This window comes from Lissotriton vulgaris, chromosome 3_1 (assembly GCF_964263255.1).
Source record: "Lissotriton vulgaris chromosome 3_1, aLisVul1.2, whole genome shotgun sequence".
Taxonomy (NCBI): domain Eukaryota; kingdom Metazoa; phylum Chordata; class Amphibia; order Caudata; family Salamandridae; genus Lissotriton; species Lissotriton vulgaris.
Genome location: NC_141689.1, coordinates 1669321921 through 1669343249, shown reverse-complemented (window position 1 = coordinate 1669343249; position 21329 = coordinate 1669321921). Strand labels below are relative to the sequence as shown.

Here is a 21329-nt window from a genome sequence, read left to right as displayed (position 1 = left end):
CCCCCTTCCTTTGGTTTGGGGACTTTAACTGTGTGTTGGACCCGGAGCTAGATCGGCACCCTCCTCGCTCTGGCACGAAGCCGCGCATGACGGCGCGCCTAGGGGAAGTGATGCACAACTTGGGTGCTGTGGATGTGTGGCGTAGGGGCCACCCCACTCAGAAGCTCTTTACCTGTTATACCCCGACACACGGCACCCATAGTAGGCTGGACCGAATTCTTGCAGCCAATACTCCCGTGTCTCTCTCCTTGACGGTTACCGACCAGGCCCGTTTTCTATCGGATCATGCTCCGGTGACGTGCATTGCGCACTGCGCTGACCAGTCTACATGTCCCCGTACTTGGAGGATGCCAATGGACCTTTTGCAGGACCAGTGGGGAGGGACCATGTGGTGACTGCCCTGACTGATTATGTTGCTCTGAATTGGGAGGACGGTGATTTGTCCTACTCAACCAAATGGGAGGCCCTGAAGGCGGTGGTGCGGGGTGCCTGTATGGGTCTAACCTATGGGGTCCAGAAGCAATTGCTTTGCGAATTGCGGGACCGCCGAGGATGGACTCCGGCGATGTCAGTCCGTGCCGGATCCCGGTGCCTCGGATCGGGCGGCGGAGGGAGAGGCCTAGGTGTTTATTCATGACATTCTTACCAGTCTGGATAAGTATACCTTGGGACAGTATAGGCAGCGTCTCCACCGCGGGGGAGACAAGTCTGGTCGACTACTGGCATGGATTCTTCGGCAGGAATTCGCTCCGGAGCGGATAGTTGCCCTACTGGCTCCTAATGGGGACGTGGTGCATTCAGAGTCTGCTCTTCTCGGGGTCCTCCGATCTTACCTGCAGGCAGTGTATGCGGCCGACCCTTTGATCACGGAGGTCTCATATCAGCCTTATCTCCGGGGTTTGGCGTTCCGGGCCCTTTCGGCGGCAGTGACGGAGGAATTGGACGCGGCGTTAACTCTCCGGGAGGTCAAGGTGGCGATGGCCGCCTCCCCGCGGGCTAAGGCGCCAGGAGGAGACGATTTCCCCCCTGAATTTTATCATTCGTTTGGAGATGTCCTGGCCCTCCTCCTTCTCCAGGTGTATAACGAGGCTCTGGGAACTGGCGTTCTTCCACCCACCCTGAATCAGGGGGAGGTCTGCATGATCTTGAAGCCCAGTGGGGAGGGTTGCGACCCCGCGGCGTACCGGCCTATCACCCTGATTAATACGGATGTGAAGGTCCTCACCAGACTATTGGCCACCCGCCTGGCTCCACAGATGGCACACCTGGTTCATCAAGACCAGTGTGGGTTTATCCCTGGTCGCAACACGGCAATGAATCTGCGGCGTCTAAATCATATACTCCATGAGGTAAGGGATCGGGAGGATCCCCATATCCTGGTGTCAATTGACCTGGCTTAGGCCTTTGACATGGTCAGCTGGGGGTTTCTCCGGGAGGTGCTTCAACTGGCAGGGCTGGGACCTGTATTCTGCAATTGGATCCGGGTGCTCTACGGGGCACCACGGGCTCGGGTTCGGCTTGGGTCGGCCCTCTCTGAGGAATGGTTCCTGGAGAGGGGCACTCGTAAGGGGTGCCCCCTGTCGCCGCTCCTCTTCGCTTTGGCGATAGAGCCCATGGCAGTTTCCATCCGGGCTGAAATGGAGCAGTGGGCCATTAGGGTGGGAGATACCGGGCACGTAATATCCCTCTATGCGGACGACGCTTTGTTCTATTTGACCTCCCCGAAAGACTCGCTCCCCGCTTTACTGTGGTTGCTGGACCGCTTTAGCGCGGCTTCCGGGCTGCGCATTAATCTTGATAAATCCCTGATCTTTCCTCTCGCGGGATGTGTTGTCGACCCGGGAGTGGGCCTCCCGAACCTGGTGCTAAGATGGGAGTTGGAGGCGTTCAGGTATCTGCTCGTCCAGGTGGCCTCGTCTGACGAAAACTTGCAGGCTCGGAACGCTGAACGGGTGATCTGCTCCTTGCGCCAGTCTGTGGCCTTTTGGAACACGCTACCCCTTTCCCTCATGGGGCGGTTGGCGGTTGCTAAAATGGTGATGTTGCCCATGCTATTGTATGTCCTGCAAAATACGCTATGCCCACTTCCCCCGCGTGTCTTCCGCACGCTCAATTCGCTGCTTGTGTCTTTGCTCTGGGCGGGGGGCCGAAGCAGGGTTGCTCTACATACTGTGGTTCGGAGCTGGGAGGAGGGAGGCCTAGAGGCCCCGAGATTTGACCTTTACTACTACGCGGCGCAGCTCCTGCTGGCCGCGCAGTGGTTCGCGAACACGTACAATTGGGAACTGCAGCTACTAGCGGGCAGAGCGGACGAGAAGGCCCTGAGAGTGGCCTTGATGCAGGGAAGGGGGGCAGATGAGGCCCAGCCCTATGTGGTGCGACATGCGACGGGAATCTGGCAACGGTTCGTGGAAAGGGTCCTACGGCGGGCCCCATTTCATAGGGAACTGCCGGTGTGGATCCTGGCCCCGGTGTTACTAATGGAGGAGAATGTGTCTTTCCGGGAGTGGCGAGACGGCGGGTGCGAGACCCTGGCGGACCTCTATCCGGATGACACCTTTGTGTCCTTTGAGCGGGCTACAGAGACCTTTGCCCTAGGCAGGGGGCAGTACCTGCACTACAGGGGGCTCCAGGAGATGGCAAGGGCGACCTGGCCCCAGTTCCCAGAGGCGCCTCTGCTGACAAAGACCCTCAACATTCTTCTTTCCTGCGGTGGAGGGAAACGGCTGGTCTCCCTATTGTACTCTGCCATGCGCAGAGATTCGGCTCCGCCGATCGCGCCGTCTTGGGCGGCCTGGGAGGCGGAACTGGGGGTGGCTCTGGAGCCCGTGCAGCGCAGGCGTATTTGGCTCTTGACCCGGAAAGTCTTGTGTAATGCACGATTCAAGTTGATCCACTTTAATTTTGTGCACCGCACTTACATGACCCCGGTCTCCCTGAATCGCATCGCTGCTGATAGACGGGATGACTGCCCTAGGTGTGGGGCGGAGAGAGCTGTGTTCTTCCACCTGGCCTGGGAGTGCCCGCAGATCGGTAGTTTCTGGGGGGTGGTGGTGGAACACGTAGGCTGTGTTACGGGCCTTCGGATTGCCCTAGATTCGCTTCATTGTCTCCTGGCCCTGGTGCCCAAGCCCAAAAAGACAAATTTGTCTTACAAATTTCTGCAGTTGCTGTTGGTGTTGGCGCGGAGGTGTGTGGCTATCACTTGGATGGGGCAGAGGGCCCCCGAGTTATCCCTGTGGCTCAGGGATGTTAGAGTGTGGACCTTGGCGGAGGAAACCCACATGCAGCGTACGCGCCGTGATGACAGACTTCAGGCAGACTTGTAGGCCTGGAGAATGATGTGTGCTGAGAGATTGCCGGATGTGGACTCGGATGCCACTAGTGCTGAATTGTTCGCCCCTGAGGGGTCTGAATCCAAGGAAGATGTGGCGGGCGGTGGGGAGTGGGGACCTGTTCAGGGGTGGTGGCCTGGGCGCGCACGGCTGTTCCCTAATGCATAACCTTGTGAGTTGTCTTGAATCCCACAAGATTGCCTATAATTGTAATGCCTGCACCCTTTCGGACAGTGATAAGGTAACCTGATTTCTGTACGCACTCCATCGATGCCAAGTATGGGGGGGATTGCTGTTGTTTCATGTTAGGTTGTGTTTCTTTTGGACAACTGCTCTGTATAGTCGGATGGGAGTCGGCTCCCTAAAACGTCACGGGCGGGGGTATAATTGAAAAACTGCGGATGCAGGGGATTTGAGTGTATTCCATGTAAACGATTATGTTATCCTTGTGGTACGTCCAACACTACGCCGCCCGGCCTCCGGGATGTGGGCCTTGAGGCTGTGTATTATCCTGTGGTTGTCCTTGGTTATTTACCTAGGTTTCTGCCGCAGGAATTTACTGGAATGTGTCTTTTCTGTTATCTGCAATAAACACAATTTTCAAAAAAAAAGTGAAAAGAAATGAGTTCTCGTATTACATTGCAAAGGAGGGAGTCAGTTGAAGGGCTGCGCTGACATCACCAAGGGCAGCGCTGTTATTGGTTGAGACAGCGGGTGTGTAGCGGAAGTAATAATTGTAAAGGAGGGGTGAGTGCAGGGGCGTGAGAACTTGTCTCACGAGAAAATCCGCACAATCATTTGTCGAAAGTTATTTGAATTCAAACCACTGATTGGTTCTCCAAAATAAGAAACGCGCTGGTATTGGTGAAGCATTTAGTAAACAAATTGAGTGTAGGTGCATACTAAATTTAACTGTGCAAAGTATATGTGGCAATTAGATTCAACAGTTATAGTAAATAGACCCGATAGGAGGTACTTAGGGTTTGTGCAAGAACAATACATAAGAGGAAGACCTCATATTATGTATGGAGGAGAAAGAAAAATGTCACTATTTAAGAAAATTAAGACTTGATATCAACTTTTGAAGGCACCATTTGAACCTATCCATAGGGCTGATATCAAGTTCCTCACCTGGAAGGTTGTGTTGCTTTTAGCTTTGACTTCATCTCGTCGCGTGAGCGACCTTCACGCTCTCACTATCAAGCTACCTTATCTACAATTCAAACCTGACCAACCCCCCTTTCTTACTTAAAGTGCCTACGGATTTTCATATGAAAGAGCCTGTGTTCCTAAAGACTTTCTTTCCGGACCCAAAGGCTCCGGCGGAGCAGCGCTTGCATTCTTTGGACATCAAACGATGCCTTAAATTTTATATTGCCAAAATTGCCTCCTTCAGCAAGTCCGACCAACTGTTCATTGCTCATGGGTGACTGCGTAAGGGGCATCCAGTTACCAAACCAACAATTGTCCGTTGGCTTTTTTCAGCCATTACCTTCTGTCATCCACAAGCAGGCAAACCATTGCAGTCTTCAGTGAAGGCTCATTCTACGAGGGCGATGTCTTCATCCACCGCCTTGTTTGCTGGTGTGCCACTTCATCAGATTTGCTGTGCAGCGACATGGGCCAGCAGGCACACCTTCACCAAGCATTACTGCTTGGATGCCATAAATTAAGCGGATACCGCAGTGGGGCAGGCAGTACTTCGTCATCTTTTCAAATAAGGTGAGCCTCTGTTCCCTCCTCCTCGTGTTCTCCTGTGATTGCTATTATTGTTACATGACTGTATTATTACTGTCTTTGGCTTTTCCATATGTGCCTAGCAATCTCAGCTCTACGGAGGTTACTGCTCTCTATTCTATTCAAGAATGTGAATCTATTAAAGACACCCCTAATACTGGAGAAGAACAATTGTTACTTACCTGTAAACAAGTGGTTCTCCAGTATTGGTGTCTTTCATAGATTCACATGCGACCCACCCTTTCCTCCCCTCAGAGGCTCTCTTCTCCTCAGGCACTCTAGGTCTCTTTGGTGCTACGAAAATCTGAGGACTTGGGCTTCTGAGGAGAAGGTTATAGAGGGTGCTTGCGCCTGATTGGCTGTAGTTTGGACTAACATAATGACACTAATGTTTTACAAGTGGTTTTTCTCTTTACCATGCATTCCTATGTAGGAATTGTTCTGGAGGTTTTTTCATTTGTATTTACCTCTTCTTTTATATTGTATTATGTTTTTTCACATATATTTACATATATATATATTTAGCATTATTGCTATTTTATGTACCGTGGGACTCCCACTTCGACGACGGGGAATATTCAAACATGTGAATCTATGAAAGACACCCCTAATACTGGAGAACATGAATCTACCTCAAACGCAGAAAGAAATCAGAATATTCCTTGGGATTGTAGGTTACTGCAGGCAATGGATTGTGGGATTTGCAGTCCTACCTAAACCCCTGAAACAAATGACAACGAAAAGAGCAAAAGACCCAGTAGAGTGGGATGATGAAAGCATGACTGCCTTCTTGAAACTGCAAGACTGCCTCTGCTCTGCTCCAGCCTTAGGGATGCCTGATTATTCAAAGGAATTTGCATTGTTATGTGATGCACGCGGCAATTGTGCATTGTCTGTCCTGACTCAAACTCATGGTTTAATGAGACGCATGTGGCATATTTTTCATCCACACTGGTTTCAGTGGCATCTGCATTGCCAGGATGTCTGAAAGCAGTAGCTGCAACCTGCATGAGTCTTGAGCAAAGTGAACCCATCATTATGGGACAACCTGTAACTGTGTATGTCCCACACTCAGTGGTGATTCTGCTAACCAGAACACGTACTCAGTAATTGACTCCTAGTCGGCTTACTAAGTATGAGCGAATTCTTCTAGGTGCAGGGAATGTGACCATTGCTAGAAGCACTGTCTTAAATTCAGCTACACTGTTACCTGATTCACACTTCGCAGAAGTAAAAGGGGAAGTCGAGCATGATTGCATTGACCTTACAGAATACAGTACAAAGCCCCGACCAGATATAAAAGAAGAGCCATTGTTGACATTTGAATAAGAGCTGTGTGTGGATGTCTCATGCATGAGACATGAGGAAGGAGGATTAAGTGCTGCTTATGCTGTGTGTACTTTATGGGGTCCAGTGGAAGCATCCTATTTACCTGGAGTCAAGTCTGCACAAGTAGCCGAATTAGTTGCATTGACAAGAGCCTGCAAATTTAGGACAAATTTTAAAGTAACCATATACACTGACAGTCAGTATGGTTATGAGGTTGTGCCTGGCTTTGGCCAACTATGGATGCAAAGGGAGTTTCTGACTTCTTCAGGTACTCCTATTAAGCATGGACATTGTGTAAAAGACTTGCTGGAATCAATTCAATTGCCAAAAGAAGTGGCTGTGATCAAGTGTGCTGCTCACCAATCTGGAAATGACAGAGTGACAGCAGGTAACCGATATACTGACCAACTAGCCCAGCATTGTGCCAAACATAAGTTGGCAATAAATAAGAAAATTGATGACCATGGAAACAGCTGTCAACGTATGTTGCTTGAAAGTTTGAAAACATGGGAAGAAGTGAGAGATTTGCAAAATGAGGCAGAAATGAAGGAAAATTGAGAGTGGGAGAAAATAGGATGTCGAAGAAGGGTTGAGGACGGTGTTATTGTTTACCTCGATGGGAGACCTGTGTTACCAGATTGTATGCTTGCTCCTATGGCTAGGATGTATCATGGAAGTTCACAAATAGGTAGGGACGCGATGATTAGGCAGTTTAGACAGAGTTGGTTCAATGCGAGATTCAGGAACTATGCAGAGAGTCTTTGCCAGAGGTGTATAGCATACCAACGAATGAATCCTGGAAAGAGAACTGTAGTATTGTCAGGAAAGATTGGAAAGGCTGAAGGTCCCTTCATACAACTCCAGACTGATTTCATCCAGTTACCGTCATGCCGAGGACTGAAGTACGTCCTTGTCATTATCTGCCTGTTTTCAAAATGGTTGGAAGCCTACCCTACCCGCAGGAATGATAGCATCACTGTAGCTAAACTACTACTGAGGGAACTCATACCACGTTTCGGTTTTCCATTAACGATTGAATCAAACGAGGGTCTCATTTTAATAAAGAAATAATTCGTCTGATCTTTGAAGCATTCCAAATTGAGCAAAAGCTTCACTGTGCATACCGCCCAAAGGCTTCTGGAGTGGTAGAACAACTAAATGGCACAATCAAGTCACAATTGGGGAAGATGTATGAATCTACCCGATTGGAGTGGCCTGATGCTTTACCTCTTGTTCTGATGGGACTCAGAAGCATTCCAGACAGAAATACAGACTTGAGTCCCCATGAAATGCTCGTGGCTAAGAGCAATGAGGCAGGCATGGGTACCAAGACACAAGCTGATAAATATATCTGATGATTTAGTGCTCGAGTACTGCAAAGAACTGGCTGACCAAGTGCGTTCTATCTCTCACCAGGTTGGGTAAGACGCTGTCGCCAGCCAATCAACACTAGCACATGACCTAAATCAAGGTGACTGGGTAGTGATAAAGGAACATACTCGAGAATCTTGCCTAGCACCAAGGTGGGGAGAGCCACATCAAGTGATATTGGTTACTACCACAGCTGTAAAGTGCAGGGGAATTCCAAACTGGATCCACGCGAGTCATACCAAGAGGGCGACCGAACCTGATGAATTAGAAGCTGAAGGTTGTGCAGCAGACGGCTCTCAAGAAGTTGATCCCGAAGTAGTTGATGAGGAACAACCGAGCACCAGTCAGGATGAATGGATTCCAGTAGTCGACATACCTGCAGAATTTGTGAGAACCAGAACCAGAAGTCAAACCTATCTAGATAGACAGAGTGATAGTGAGGACGAGTCAGGAATAAAAGAATGTACTCAGATTACAGAAATCCAAGTCAAAAGTAATTCTGAGGAGGACCAGACAAGGAAAGATCAGTGTACTCAGACATTTGAAACTCCAGCCAGAACTCCAGAGTCTGTGGAGGGAAAGATAGGTATTAGGGCGAAAGCTCAGGCAGAAGACAATCCAGAAATCCAAAGACCTGAGCAGGACCACATAGCTGTAGAAAAGTGTGTTCAGGAAGAAGAAGGCGAACAAAGTCAAAGTCAAAACCAAAGTCAAATACAGCAAAATCCTGAACAAGGCCAGATTAGTACCCAGTCAGAAGAAATAAAATTAAGCCCCGGACCAAGTCAGATAGGGAGGAATTTAGAAGTTAATGGAAAACAAGTAGTGCCGCATCTGAGCGAAAATAAAAGAACTTCTGAAGAAATTCAAAGCACAGTGCCAGCTAAAAGACTTAGAAAAGGAGATAAGTGGCCTGGTTTTGTCAAAAGACTAAAATTTCGCCTTAAAACAATAAATGAAGAACCAACATGGAGTAGGTTTAGAAGCACCAGATGAGGGAGATTTACATTATAGAAGAGCTAGAAATAGAACTCATTTAAATGTATTTGCTAATTTGTTAGTACATTATGTAGAAGCTATGGAAATCAGTGATTGCTACGTGTCCATGTAGTTGCCTACATCAGTAGCTGAAGGGGTCACTTACCATCATTTACCTCTGACCTATGGTATTTTATGTCAGTTTATTTTATAGAACTGGAAAATTACAGTATTATTATTATACATTTTGATGTGATTTTTTCTGAAGTTCCTTTATGTAGAAATTTAAATCATATTTCTAGAACTAGAGATTCTACACACGTCATGGGTGATTTTTTTCTAACAGTAGGATCAATAGATATAGCTAAGGCTCACAAAGATCATTTAACATGCATATTACAAGAGAAAGAAAAGATGTTTTTAGATTTAGTGGAGAAAAGGAGACAGGATTTCCATAAGAAAGCATCTGATCATAAAGGAAAGATTCCTAAATGGCCTGAAATTAAAGAGTTTACCTCTAATGGCAAGACTCAAGCTGCTATGTTACTGGATTTCGAAAAGAAAGGGAAACTCTGTCGCCATAGAGAGAAAACAGATTATTATAACAATATATTCAATGGTTTCAGTGAATGTGAAAATAATTTCAAAGTTATTGGGGGTTGGGGTTCCAAAGATGGAACTGAACCAGTTTATACTGGAATTTATTACATTTGTGGGAATAAGATCTATTTTAAATTGCCTGACCATTGGTATGGGAGTTGCTATTTTGGAATAGTATTCCCAAAGGTGTACCATGGGAAGAAAATCATTGGAAGCAATGAAGAAACTAATGAATTAACTCATAGTAAAAGAGCATAATTTGCTGAAATTGTAGGTAACATATTTAGTGCAATAATACCTTCAGTGGGAGTAGTTCTGAACACTCAAAGAATTTGCAAATTGTCAACAGTGGTAGATCGCTTATCGACTGACACTGCTAGTGGATTTCTAATGATCAATACCGAACTAATTGCAGTAAGATCAATGGTTTTACAAAATCGACTTGTTCTTGATGTATTATTGTCAAAAGAGGGCGGAGTCTGTGGAATATTGAAGACGCAACATTGTTGCACTTGCATTCCAGACGAAAGCATAGAAATTAAGAAGTGAGCGAAAAATATTACCCATTTGATAGAATAATTGAAACCACTGGAGGTTGACAGTGCATGCAAGAGACTAATTAGTAGTCTCTCTTCAATAGGTAATTGGTTCACTAAGATAGGAAAGAGTTTTGTTGGTAAAATACTGATGCCAATGGTGGGAGTACCACTACTGATTTTAGGGATAATAATTTGTTGCAAATGTCGCAAGTATAAAAAGACATATGCAGTAAATAAAAAGGGGAAGAAAAGAAACAGTGAAATTGAGCTTGAAGAATTAAATGGGGATCTGTATAAAAAGATGAAAAACTTCCACGTGAATAATGGTGAAAAACCTAAAAGAGTGTTTGAAGAAATGGAAATGAGTAAATATTGAAAAGTTGGCATCTGTTTCTTTAATATGTGATGATATAAAATATCATCAAAGAGGGGATTGATGGAGCAAGGTTTCGCACGTAAAGAGACTTGCTTGTACCCAGCCCTCTCAAAATAAACCGTAATGCACTAATAAACATGTTTCGTATTACTAATAATGCATCACACAACATTTCTAGTATCCAGGGGAAGCTTTCCTATGTGCTTTTTCTAACCGTAACTCGAGTGTCCTAATATGGCCGCCGCAATGCGGGAACTTTTCTGCGCATGCGTCTGTCACACTCACGTGACATGACATACTTTCTGCTTTGGTGGGAAAACTTTGCTTCTGCGCACTAGAACTAAAGATGGCGGCTCTATGTTTTCATGTGCTAACGCTTGCATTGCAGCTTTTATTAAATTTTTGTTCTGCCTAAATTCCCAACGCTGTAGTTTAAATAAATGAATGGCAATAAAGTAGAGATAAGTGGTATACAGAGCATTCATTTATTCTTTGTTCTAAATCTGTTTTTCTTTGACTTTGCTATTAGCTTGTGTTTGGACCAATCAAGTACAATGGTGCTCCATCTTGGGTCCCGCGACTGTGCTTGTGCTACGCTCTCAAGAGTCCACAAGCCATGGCATTGAATCCATGCTAACGACAGTCTTGCCTGCGATGCGCCTGGGAAAATGAACTATTGACCCACGGAAGGAAGACAACTTACCAATCTTCGTATACATTGTATTTGTTATTGAAACATCCATTGTTGCGAGGAATAAAAGTGCATGGGAAAATAAAACTATGGGACGGAACATTAATTTGAATATATGAATCAAGTGACATCATAACTGGCATGATGTGATGACCTCTCCTCGAAGTTTGACCAATCAAATTGAGGGAATACACAGATTTGCAACACTGCCCTGGAAACTGATATAACTAAGGTAGGCTTATCTAGTTAGATTGTCCAAATAGCCGACCTGTCACTGACCCAACGCACTCAATAGGCGATTAAGAACAGAGGTGCTGGCGGAGCACTCTGTCAGAAGATTCGGGAGCAGAGGTGCTGGCGGAGCACTTTGTCAGAAGAATCGATAACCCAATTGGGGTTCTGGGAAGGAGTTCGATAACACAATTGGGGTTCCTGAGGGAGAAGATTAGCTAACCCATTCGGGGTCCAACCGTTAGCCGCACTGAGGGGTGTAACGCTGGTGCTGCACTTAGCTGAGGGTACCTGGTTCCAATCTGAATCCATCTTAATTTGATCTTCACTGGTCCTGATCTACACCTGTGCCATCTTACTGGCATCTGAACTACAAGAAGTCCTGTCTTTTATCCCAGCCAGTGGCCAGGGTTGGTCTTCACACCATTCTAGGTAAACATAAAATTCATGTGGGTATGTCATTGTACTGTTTCCTTTTTCTTACCCTTCCTATGTTTCAAGGCTGAAAGAAAGTCTCATAATAATTTTACATCATCTTGCTTTGATTATATTCTTTCTAATTGATCAAGCTTTGACTGAATTAGTATGGACTCTGACATTTAAGAATTTACATAGATAAAGTGTTAAAATCTTTCCTGAGCCCGTGGTTGTTTTATGAGTGCAAATGTTTATTTACTACCTATTTTCTTGCTAACTCCCTTGATCCCTTAGGACTCTAGGTACTGGTGACAAGGATTGGTAAGTCAAAGGGATAGGTTCTACATGGTTAAATTAAATTGCTGATTAAGCATAGGTTTACCTGTTCAAAGTGTGTATGTTTTTATGGGCCCAGGTGAGTGTTGTAAAATCTTGAGCAGGTGAGCCCGCGCTATATCAATGTGATTCCTGCCAAATAATCAATGGACATTTAAACTCATGTCTCTTTGGGTTCTTTGGTTAAGCCAAGATATTTTGGAAAATGAAGAAATGAAGAAACATATGTACACTAATAGGAAAATAAGCCCACTAGGAATCAGGAATAACAACCATATCAACAACTCCTTTCTTTGAGAATTCTTCTTGATGCGTGTCAGCAAGTGGTATATGTGCAACCCATGAAATGCTAGTCAGTCAAGACCTTATTTATGAAACATATGCAGTGACTCTGGAAACAAACAATCAGAAGCAGTATTACTGTCAGCCATATTCACTATACCAGGACCCCATGGGTCGAACCCAGGTTCAAGATGGATGAACCAGACAAACAACTCTATCATCAACAAAAGATATCAAAACAAAAGAAACTACAGGGAAAACTATTTTTTACAATAGAAATAAATTGTAGGTACAGTGTAGGACTGAAGAATAGGAATCCCATTATTCAGAAAGCAGGATAAAAGAAGAAGTGAGGGTCAGGTACACTTATACCTGTTTTGGGCAGCGGGACAAACAGTTTTTGTTTATCCAGGTAAAAGTGTGTTGCCATTTGCCCAGATGTGGACTTAACCTCGTAGGGGGACAAAGTGTTTTGGGCATAGTCATAAGCCACTTTAAATCCCTTTTATTAATTTTTAACGTCATCCCTTCTGCAAAGAGGATCTTACATGTGTTCTACAAAACAAATTTGGTATATAACATGCAAGCCTAACTCGCTAATAGACTCATACTATAACCTTTGTCTTTTGTATTTTGTTTATTGCCTAAATCCGCGTCACTCTATTTGGATATCAGGATGTAATTATTTAGTGCTGTTGCAAATAAAGATTACCTGTCCAACTGAAGCCCAGGTGATCAGCAATGTGAGCTAGTCTCTCCTCCGTTCTTTCCTGGTCTTCCTGTGGATCTAAATAATATCAAAACAGAACAGTCACATTTTATCTATAAGGCACCAGGGAAAATGCAAGCAAATGCATCTTAAACCGATAGCTGACCGAGAGGTAAGAAATCAACTTTGTTTGTGGCTTCAGATTGATGACTTGTCTTTCCATTTCACAGAACAAAAGATCTACATGACAATGGGTTTCAAGGGTTTGTGGTGTCTGTTCCCACACCTCTTTTATTAGGCCTGGTGAATCCGATTGCATTCAGGTAAATAAATCAGACTTCTGCAATACTTTGGCTAAGTTTTTACAGGAACATTGATGTTCAATTTATGGGGATTTTTGGAATGACAACATGCAGGTTTCTTCTATCTAGCAATGTAATTAAGTGGTGAAAATATGGCAAAGACCATACTACAGTGCATGAAGCAACCACTTAACTGTCAACATTTCAGTGGAGGTGTGGGAAAAGATCAAAGTCACAATGGGGGGAAATTGTAATGTTGCATATTGTTGGGGAAGTATGCCTCTTCTCCGTGCAACAGAGGACACTGACTCATACGTTTGACCTTCCACAGCTAACATTGTTTCCATGTAGAACATTAGAAACTATGCTGTGAGATATAACAATTTCCATGATCATGCTTAAATGTCCATGGCACAAAATCACCACCATAAAATATAATGAGAGAAAATAACATTTCAGCAGCAGACAATTAAGATATGTCAAGTTTGAGCTTCATTCTTTGCTAAATGTACACATGGATTGTGTAGCACCTTTCCAATGAAAAGATAACTCAGTTGGAGCAGCTATGCAGGCACTTGTTCCAAGGCTCTTTTGAACTGTTAAAGCCTGAGCTTCGGAGTGACATTGTAGACTTTACTAAATTGCATGTGGACCAGTACATTGTTGCAGGTGGAAGCAACAGATGCAAGAGACCATGATGAGAAATGTCCAGATGTAAAAAATCTACATTTGTCATTTTTTTAAATTTCCCAACAGCAATACCTGCATTTTTGCTAGCCTTCTAAAAGACAAAATATGTTGTTGGGGCCACGTAAACTCAAACCTTGAATGCTCTTAATATCCAGCTGAAAACAATTCTTTGTAGTTATGATAATTGCTAATGCTTAACACAAGCATTCACAATAGGCAATCTTGAGATTGATCATAAACACCAATAGAGACATGGTATGAAAAACAAACAAACACAGCTTGCACAAACACGTGTACGATCACAGAAGCATAACATAAATGACACACAAATCACATAAATGATAAACTCTATGACATGCTTATCACAGGGAATTCCTGTAGATGGCAAATACCTTCAGCATGATCATGGACAGTCTCATCTGGAATGCGCTCAATTTGGGTCTCAATAGATTCATCCCAAATAGGCCTTGTATCAAAGATGTCTTCAGGGACAGACTGCTGTGTCTGAAAGGATGGCACATTTTCAACCACGGAAACATCTAAGGTACTGCTTTCATCATCAGATACTACTTCATGCTCTTTTTCTGCCAGCGTGATCCTATCAACTAACTTGGATGCTTCATCGCTTATCTCTTCGAAGAAGTCAATTGAGTTTTTGTAAAGTTCAAAGAACTGCTCTTTGCTGTCCTTCGTGGGACTCGAGGTCCTCTGGTAAGAGGCACCAGTTTTGGATTTTACTGGCAGTTTGGAAGAAAACACCTTTGGTTTTGCCACCTCATCTTTCTCTAGCTCATTCTGCACTTGACCTGATGGCTCTCTTGTTTCAGTGTCTGCCTCAGTGTAACTTCTAGCTTTTGTGGCTCGCTTAGCCTTGGAGTCTGAAGAAGAAGCTGCATCAGATTCCGACTTACTGCGGATCTCCTGTTTAGATAGAAGCTTCCCTGCTATTTCTGGGGGTTTGATGAACTCAGTCATACTGACAGATACATCTGAGGAAAGAGACTGATTATCATCTTTTTGGGATGAGGCTTTGATGGGAATTTTAGACTTTGGTTTTTCTTCATCATAATCATTAAAACTATCTAATGAGGAAATATTATCTTCATCTGAGAAGGACTGCAATGCAGTACCAGCCCTTATAGGAATTTTTGATTTGTTCTCAGCTGAAGGTACATTCTCCATTACTGCAGTTGGGATTTCAATTACAGATTTCTGTTCTTCTGGGGATGAATCTGGAGACCTATAATCCTGCTCTGAATAAACAGATCTGGTAACTGTTGAATAATCTAACTGATCACCGATTGCGGACTTCACAAAACTATCAGGGAAAGGCACATGTGTGCTACCAAAGGTATCATCAGTTTCTACTGTGGGAGAGAGGAGAGTGTCTGATATTTCCATGGCACTTGACTCTTTCTTTGGTGATTTTGAAGATGCTGAAATGCCCATCTTTATAGGAATTCTAGACTTTGGTTCTGTTTTGATACATTCTTGGTTATCAGCAGAGGGTGTTGTCTCCTCTGTCTGACCCACCGTTAAGGCTGTGGCTATCATTTCATCTGATTCTGAAGATGCAATCATTTCAGGAGAATCCTCAGTCCTCTGTAACTCATCCTCCATGGCTTCCTCCTTGATGTCTTCAGGTATAACCCCATCTTTAAACTCCTGTCCCAGTTGGAAAAAGTGAAAACTTTCTTCTGGATAGGTCCTTTTCGTCATATCTATAGCCCCACTTCTGGTCATTTCAAAAAGTTTACCTTCCTGAAAGAGAAAAGGGTTCTGCTCACTTGTTGGGGTTCCATCCTCTGTTGGTGTTCGGGCAGGGGTGGTATCTGGAGATGGTCCTTTGGATTGTTTATCCACCATCAAACCAAATATCCGTTGCTCTTCCTCTTTCACTCGAGCTTCAAAGGCTGCATCATCTTCCCGGATGGCACTCCAGGTGTCAGGGTCAGTCTCAGATTTTGTGATTTCTACGTTGCTGAGCTGCTCAGAAGTTCCATCATCTGACACAGTAAATCCACCATCTGCCATGGCACCTGGAGTTAAAGGACAAGAAGTTCTGTTTGTGTCTAGATTTGATTTCTCAAGGGCATCCCGCTGCTCTGAATCTACTTTTTGGTTTCCTACAGTTTGCTTGTCTTTTACAGTGTGCGATTCCCATAAAACATCCCTAACTGTGAGACTATCTGAAAATGTATCTCCAGAATGTGCTTCCATGACATAAGGAGCATAAGACAGGTTGTCTACATGCATTTGATCATTTCCAGTCTGACTGTCAGTGCTTGAGAAAAAATGGCCAGAGGGGACATTCTCATATGGACTAGTTATTTGTGCCTCCTCAACTTCATCATCTGCATTCACATAGTTAGTAGTCAAATTGCCTGCCTCTTTGTCAGTTGCATAGGGTGAATACTCATGTAGCGAGTACTCATTATATAGAGAGTCAGTTGAAGCTATTGATGTCTTGTCCATTTCCATGGAGTTGTCTTCCAAAGGCGAGGAAACAGAATACATCTCTTTTTGCATTTCATCCAGTGTATTATCAAAATCATTTACAGAGGATGCAAGGCACTGGTTGGTGTAATAATCATGGGACAAGTCATCTTTTGGAGTTCTCGCTTCCCTGACAGTAATATCATCCGTTTCAGCATCATCATCTTCATCATCGTCTTCTGTTTCAGAATCATCATGATGATGCATTTCCAAAGAGTCACTATGAACGACTACGTCTTTTTCACTAGCATTTACATCAGTTTGAGAAATCCTACTTCTGACTCTTTCACTGGGATCAGAGATGGGAAGCTTTGAAGCATCAGTCTGCACCATGAGGTCGGGATCAAGATGAAATGTAGTAGTCTCTGCAATAGAATCACATTCAGTAATTTCACTTAATTGTTGCCTAGGCTTTCTTTCCTCAATTTGCTTAGATGATTCTTCCATTTTCTCCTTAAATGTAATGGTGTGTTGCCTTGAAGCAGAGTCATCATGTCCAGCTTCCTCTGGGCTTGAACTTGAATCTATGCTTGGTGGGCGTGGGGATGGTGGCTGAACTTGAATTGTGGGCTCTGTGGAGAGACCAGAATTTACATCTTTTTTTAGCTTTGACAACTCTGGCTCACTTTCTGAGGAGGTGGAGGAACTTTTTCTTCTTTCAACAGACACAACAACTATTTGTACATCTTCATCTTGTAAAAGTTTCATACTTTGCTCCTCCGACCCTTCATCATCCTGAATAGTGCCATCTTCAAGGTCATAAAGAGCCTCTTCATGCTTTGGCTCCTTTCTATATTCCCTTTTCTGTTTGGCCTCTAATTCAAGCTCATCAAACATTTTTACTTTTGTTACCATCTTAAACATTTCTTCTTCAGGTGTGACCCTCTTTGTTGGTTCAGATTCTGCCTCTTCATCTGGATCTTCTGTTACTTCAGGCATGGCAGGTGGCTTTGAAACAGCAGAGAGAGCTTGGAGGTCTGGTGTTTTTGGTGTGACTTCATAGCTGATTTCTTCTGAACTGGGAGTATCTGGGGAAAGAGGACTCTTTCCTGAACTTTCCATGAGGGAAGTTTGATCCAGGCTGTCATCCTCAGCACTTCCATCGGTATCACGGAGAATTCTTGCTCTGAGAGAGGCGTAGTCTGTTGCAACATCTGTTTTGGTAGAGATGAACTGAGATGGCAAGTGTCCTGTAGGAATTCCAGTTTTTGTCTTCTGATCATCAGGGCTGTTTTCAAGGGAATCACGGCAGGGTGACTCTTTAGTAGGACTTGGCTCAAGGGAATCTGGGGTTTTATGGGATGAATTATCTTCCACCAGAGGACTACCATCCAAAGAGTCCTTATGGCTCATGGTTAAGGACTCATCTGCCACTGGGCTTGGGGCTTCTGTGTCATGGCTAGTAAGGGAAAGTTCCAAACCTTCAGGGCTCATTACTATTGTGTGCAGGAAATGATCTTCTAACACAGTGTCATATATTTCTTTTGTATCCGAGTGTTCTCTAGAATAACTGCCTTGGCTTGAACTATTATCAGATATCACCTTTACTGATTCGCTACAAATAACAATCTCTTTTTTATGACCTTCTTGTGTTGTTAGGTCTGTAATATGCTGAACATCATCATCAGATATTGTGTCAACAATAGCTGCATTTTTTTCTGTTGCAAGTGGCATAGAGTCACGATGTGTATCAACATAACTTTCCTGCACTGATGATTTAGCACTTGCAGCAGGCACATCCCATTCTGTTGAGGAATATTCAGCAGTGGACATGACTCGTTCTGAGTCAATAACCTTAACTTTGCCTTTTGCATCACATAACCACTCCCCTTCAGTTGGTGACATTATCCTGGCTTCAGGCAACACTTCTTTAAGGGTGGGGCTAGCTTTGCAGTCTCCCTCAGCTTGTTCATTGTCTTGGTCAAGTTTCTTTGGTGATAAAGAAAGACTTTCAGGGCTTGTTTCAGGAGATGCTAGACCCTCATGTTTGTAACTCTCCTCTGAACTGATTTGTGGTGTTCCATCTAAGATGCTTCCAGGGGAATCTGCTGGTCCTTCATGTTTAAGGCTTTCTAGACTGTCATCCAAAGAGTCACTTTGCAAAGACAGAGCAGGCAAGAATCCGTCTTTCCCATACTCTGAAGGGAAAGTGATGTTAAATGGACTTGTCAGAACCTGCTCTAATTGAATTTGCCCCTCATTGCTTTTTGCCTGCATTTTAAATTGTTGGTACTTATCATTCTCCTCCAGCTCTTCTTTAATAACATCAGAAAAGTCAGTGGAAGTCTTTCTGTCTGGACTGATCTGTAGGTCTGCATCTTTGTAAAGGTCCCTTACCTTTCCCTTCAAAAGTGAAATGTCTTGAACACTTTCCTCATCAAATACTGGATAAAACAGGTCTTTTGTCTTGTGGCTATGCCCCGTTTCCTTTACATCATCCACAGGAGATGACAGAGAGCAAACAATTTCTATTTTGTCAGTTTTCCACATGCCATAATCATGTGACTCTGTTTTACTTAAACTTGTGTCTATCTGAATATTCTCATCTTCCTCAACAGCCTGTCTGTTTTTATTATCTACCTCAGTATGTGCTAAAACATTCTCTTTTTCACCCATCTCAGGTTGAGTGATCTTTGTGTGAGTATGCTCTAAGACAGGGACTGGCACGTTTTCAGATACATGAGGCTGCTGTATAGCTGGGTGGGTTTCTTCAGAGGGCATGTTTTGCTCCCTTGCTTTTACAGCCTTGTACTCAAAAAGCCCAGATTTACCCTTGGATGGATCCTGCCCTGACTGGAATGCCCTCATCAGTTCACGTACTGACATTGTCTCCTCTAGTTTTTCTATTTTGGCAGAAGGAGAAACTGGTGGCTCAGTGGCCTGCTCTGGTTTCTGTATTTTCACAAAGTCCTCGGTATGGCCCTTCTTTACCTGAACCTTACTGGGTGTTTTTAAACACTCTTTTTGCTCTTCTTCCACACGCTTCTGAAGCGCTTTCACTTTATCTTTAATTGAACCAATCGGTGTCTCTTCTATGACTGGTGACACAGCCTTAACATTTGATGTCACTACAGGACTTAATCCGGAGTCTTCATCTAATGACTCCTCAGAACTGCACTTTGCAAGACTATAATGCCCATCAATGCCCTGTAACTCTTTCTCTTTTTGCAATTCTCTTTCCCTAAGTTTTCTTCTAACTGGCTTTTTAATTTCAAAAGTAGGCTTTCTCTTTTCCTCTGCATTTTGATTCTCAGTGAAGTCAGAGTCTTGTGTCCTTTTTTCAGAACCCCTCCGAACAACAACAGCTTCAAATGTTTCATGAACAAAATCTTCATCTGGAAATGTTTGTTGAGGAACTTCATGAAGAGGCAAATAGGCATTTAGATCCTCGGCCAGGTAATTTACCATTCCAGATATGTCTTTTTTCACTATTTTTTCCCTTTGGCCCCTGTCTAGTATGATTTGAACACATGGCAATTCAGGAACATCTGATAGAGTCTGCTTTTTTGCCTCCTCTACTTCTTCATCACTTACAATAACCCACTCCTCTTCTTCTTCGTCTTCGGCACCCATGTGTTTTGTCCCACAGTACCCTCTAACAGACTTTTGTTCTCCTCCACTATATGTGCCGCTTCTGAGAATTTTATTTACTTTTTCCAAGTCCTCTTTAACCTTTTCAACAATTTCATAGGGCTCCCCTGGCTCTTCGTCAGCTCCTTTGACAATATCTCTCACTTTAATGGTACTTGACTTGAGAGAAGTGTCAGTTGTCAAGATGGCCGACATTTTGATCAAGTCTTGCTTCATCTCAGAAACTTCAGAAAGCAAGTCTGGACTTGCTAAAACAGGCACTTCGTTGACCAGCTGGCTTTTCAGGATAGATGTTTCCGTAGATTCAGTCTCTTCATCATCTTTGAGGTGAACAAGAAATATTAAAATAAAAATGGAAACCAAGAAAACAAAAAAGAGATTGGAATATGCAATCAGGACTGAAACGACAATGTCTTTGGTTGAATTGATATGAAAGATCAATACAGGGGTCAGGGGATCCACATGGCTTTGTAATACAAGAGCAAAGCAAAGCTGAAGGAAAAAAACAAGGGATATGGATAGGAAATAACTTGCTTTGTTTTCACACTGGAGCACATCCACACAGACAACACCTAAGCGATCACAAATAAAGACAGCACAATACACAAAAGGACCAAAATCAGCAAATGAAAATGAATAAGGAACACAATAAAGTCACACAAATAGAGGCATCTCAAGATTGTTAAGATGTTGTAAATCAATGTTCAAATAAGCATAAAGAAAAGACAAAAAAGGGAAATTGGATTAGCCAAAAGTTGATTTCCTCTAAGAGAAAGCCAGTGGTTGCAAACTGTCAGTGCTACTGAACAATCATGTATAATATTCTTTACATTCAAAAGGTCTGACCACTTGTCACGATGCATATGAACTTCTGAGATGATCCACGGAAAATAAAATACGGATCAGTCGCCAACCGGCATTTCATCTCAAGGAATATAACACCTCTATTAATTAAGGAAACAAATAATTTATTTGCCTTCAAGAGGTATTGCCATTTCCTTGGAGCAACCTCGTAATTGTATGAAAAATAGAATACAATGACATAAAAGAGGGAAGAAAAAACATGAATGCTGTGATTCAAAACAAATGTGAATTTGTAAACTAGGGATGTAATGCACAGCAACCAAAGACTATAGAGCATTCACACGCAACACACACACTGCACATGTAAAGCCAAGTTATTTCCATGCAAAGCAGGGGTGATGCAAGCAGAAGGAATGGAGCTTTTGCTACACAAAGTGTAATGGCATGGTTTTAAATGGCAAATAAAACATGAACATGATACATTGAATATTATGGTCAAGCACTGTTCCTTCCTA

The 21329-nt window shown here is 43.6% G+C and overlaps 1 protein-coding gene across 1 annotated transcript in view; it reads right to left on the bottom strand.

Annotated features, from left to right (window-relative positions):
• Positions 1 to 21329, bottom strand: part of ANK2 (ankyrin 2) — an 874236-nt gene that overhangs the window by 189716 nt on the left and 663191 nt on the right. The window contains exons 39-40 of the mRNA XM_086962136.1: positions 14316 to 20330; positions 12935 to 13009 (exon numbers count right to left, since the gene is read on the bottom strand). Of these exons, the coding sequence (XP_086818262.1) occupies positions 12935 to 13009; positions 14316 to 20330 (6090 nt within the window). The remainder of the gene's footprint in view (positions 1 to 12934; positions 13010 to 14315; positions 20331 to 21329) is intronic.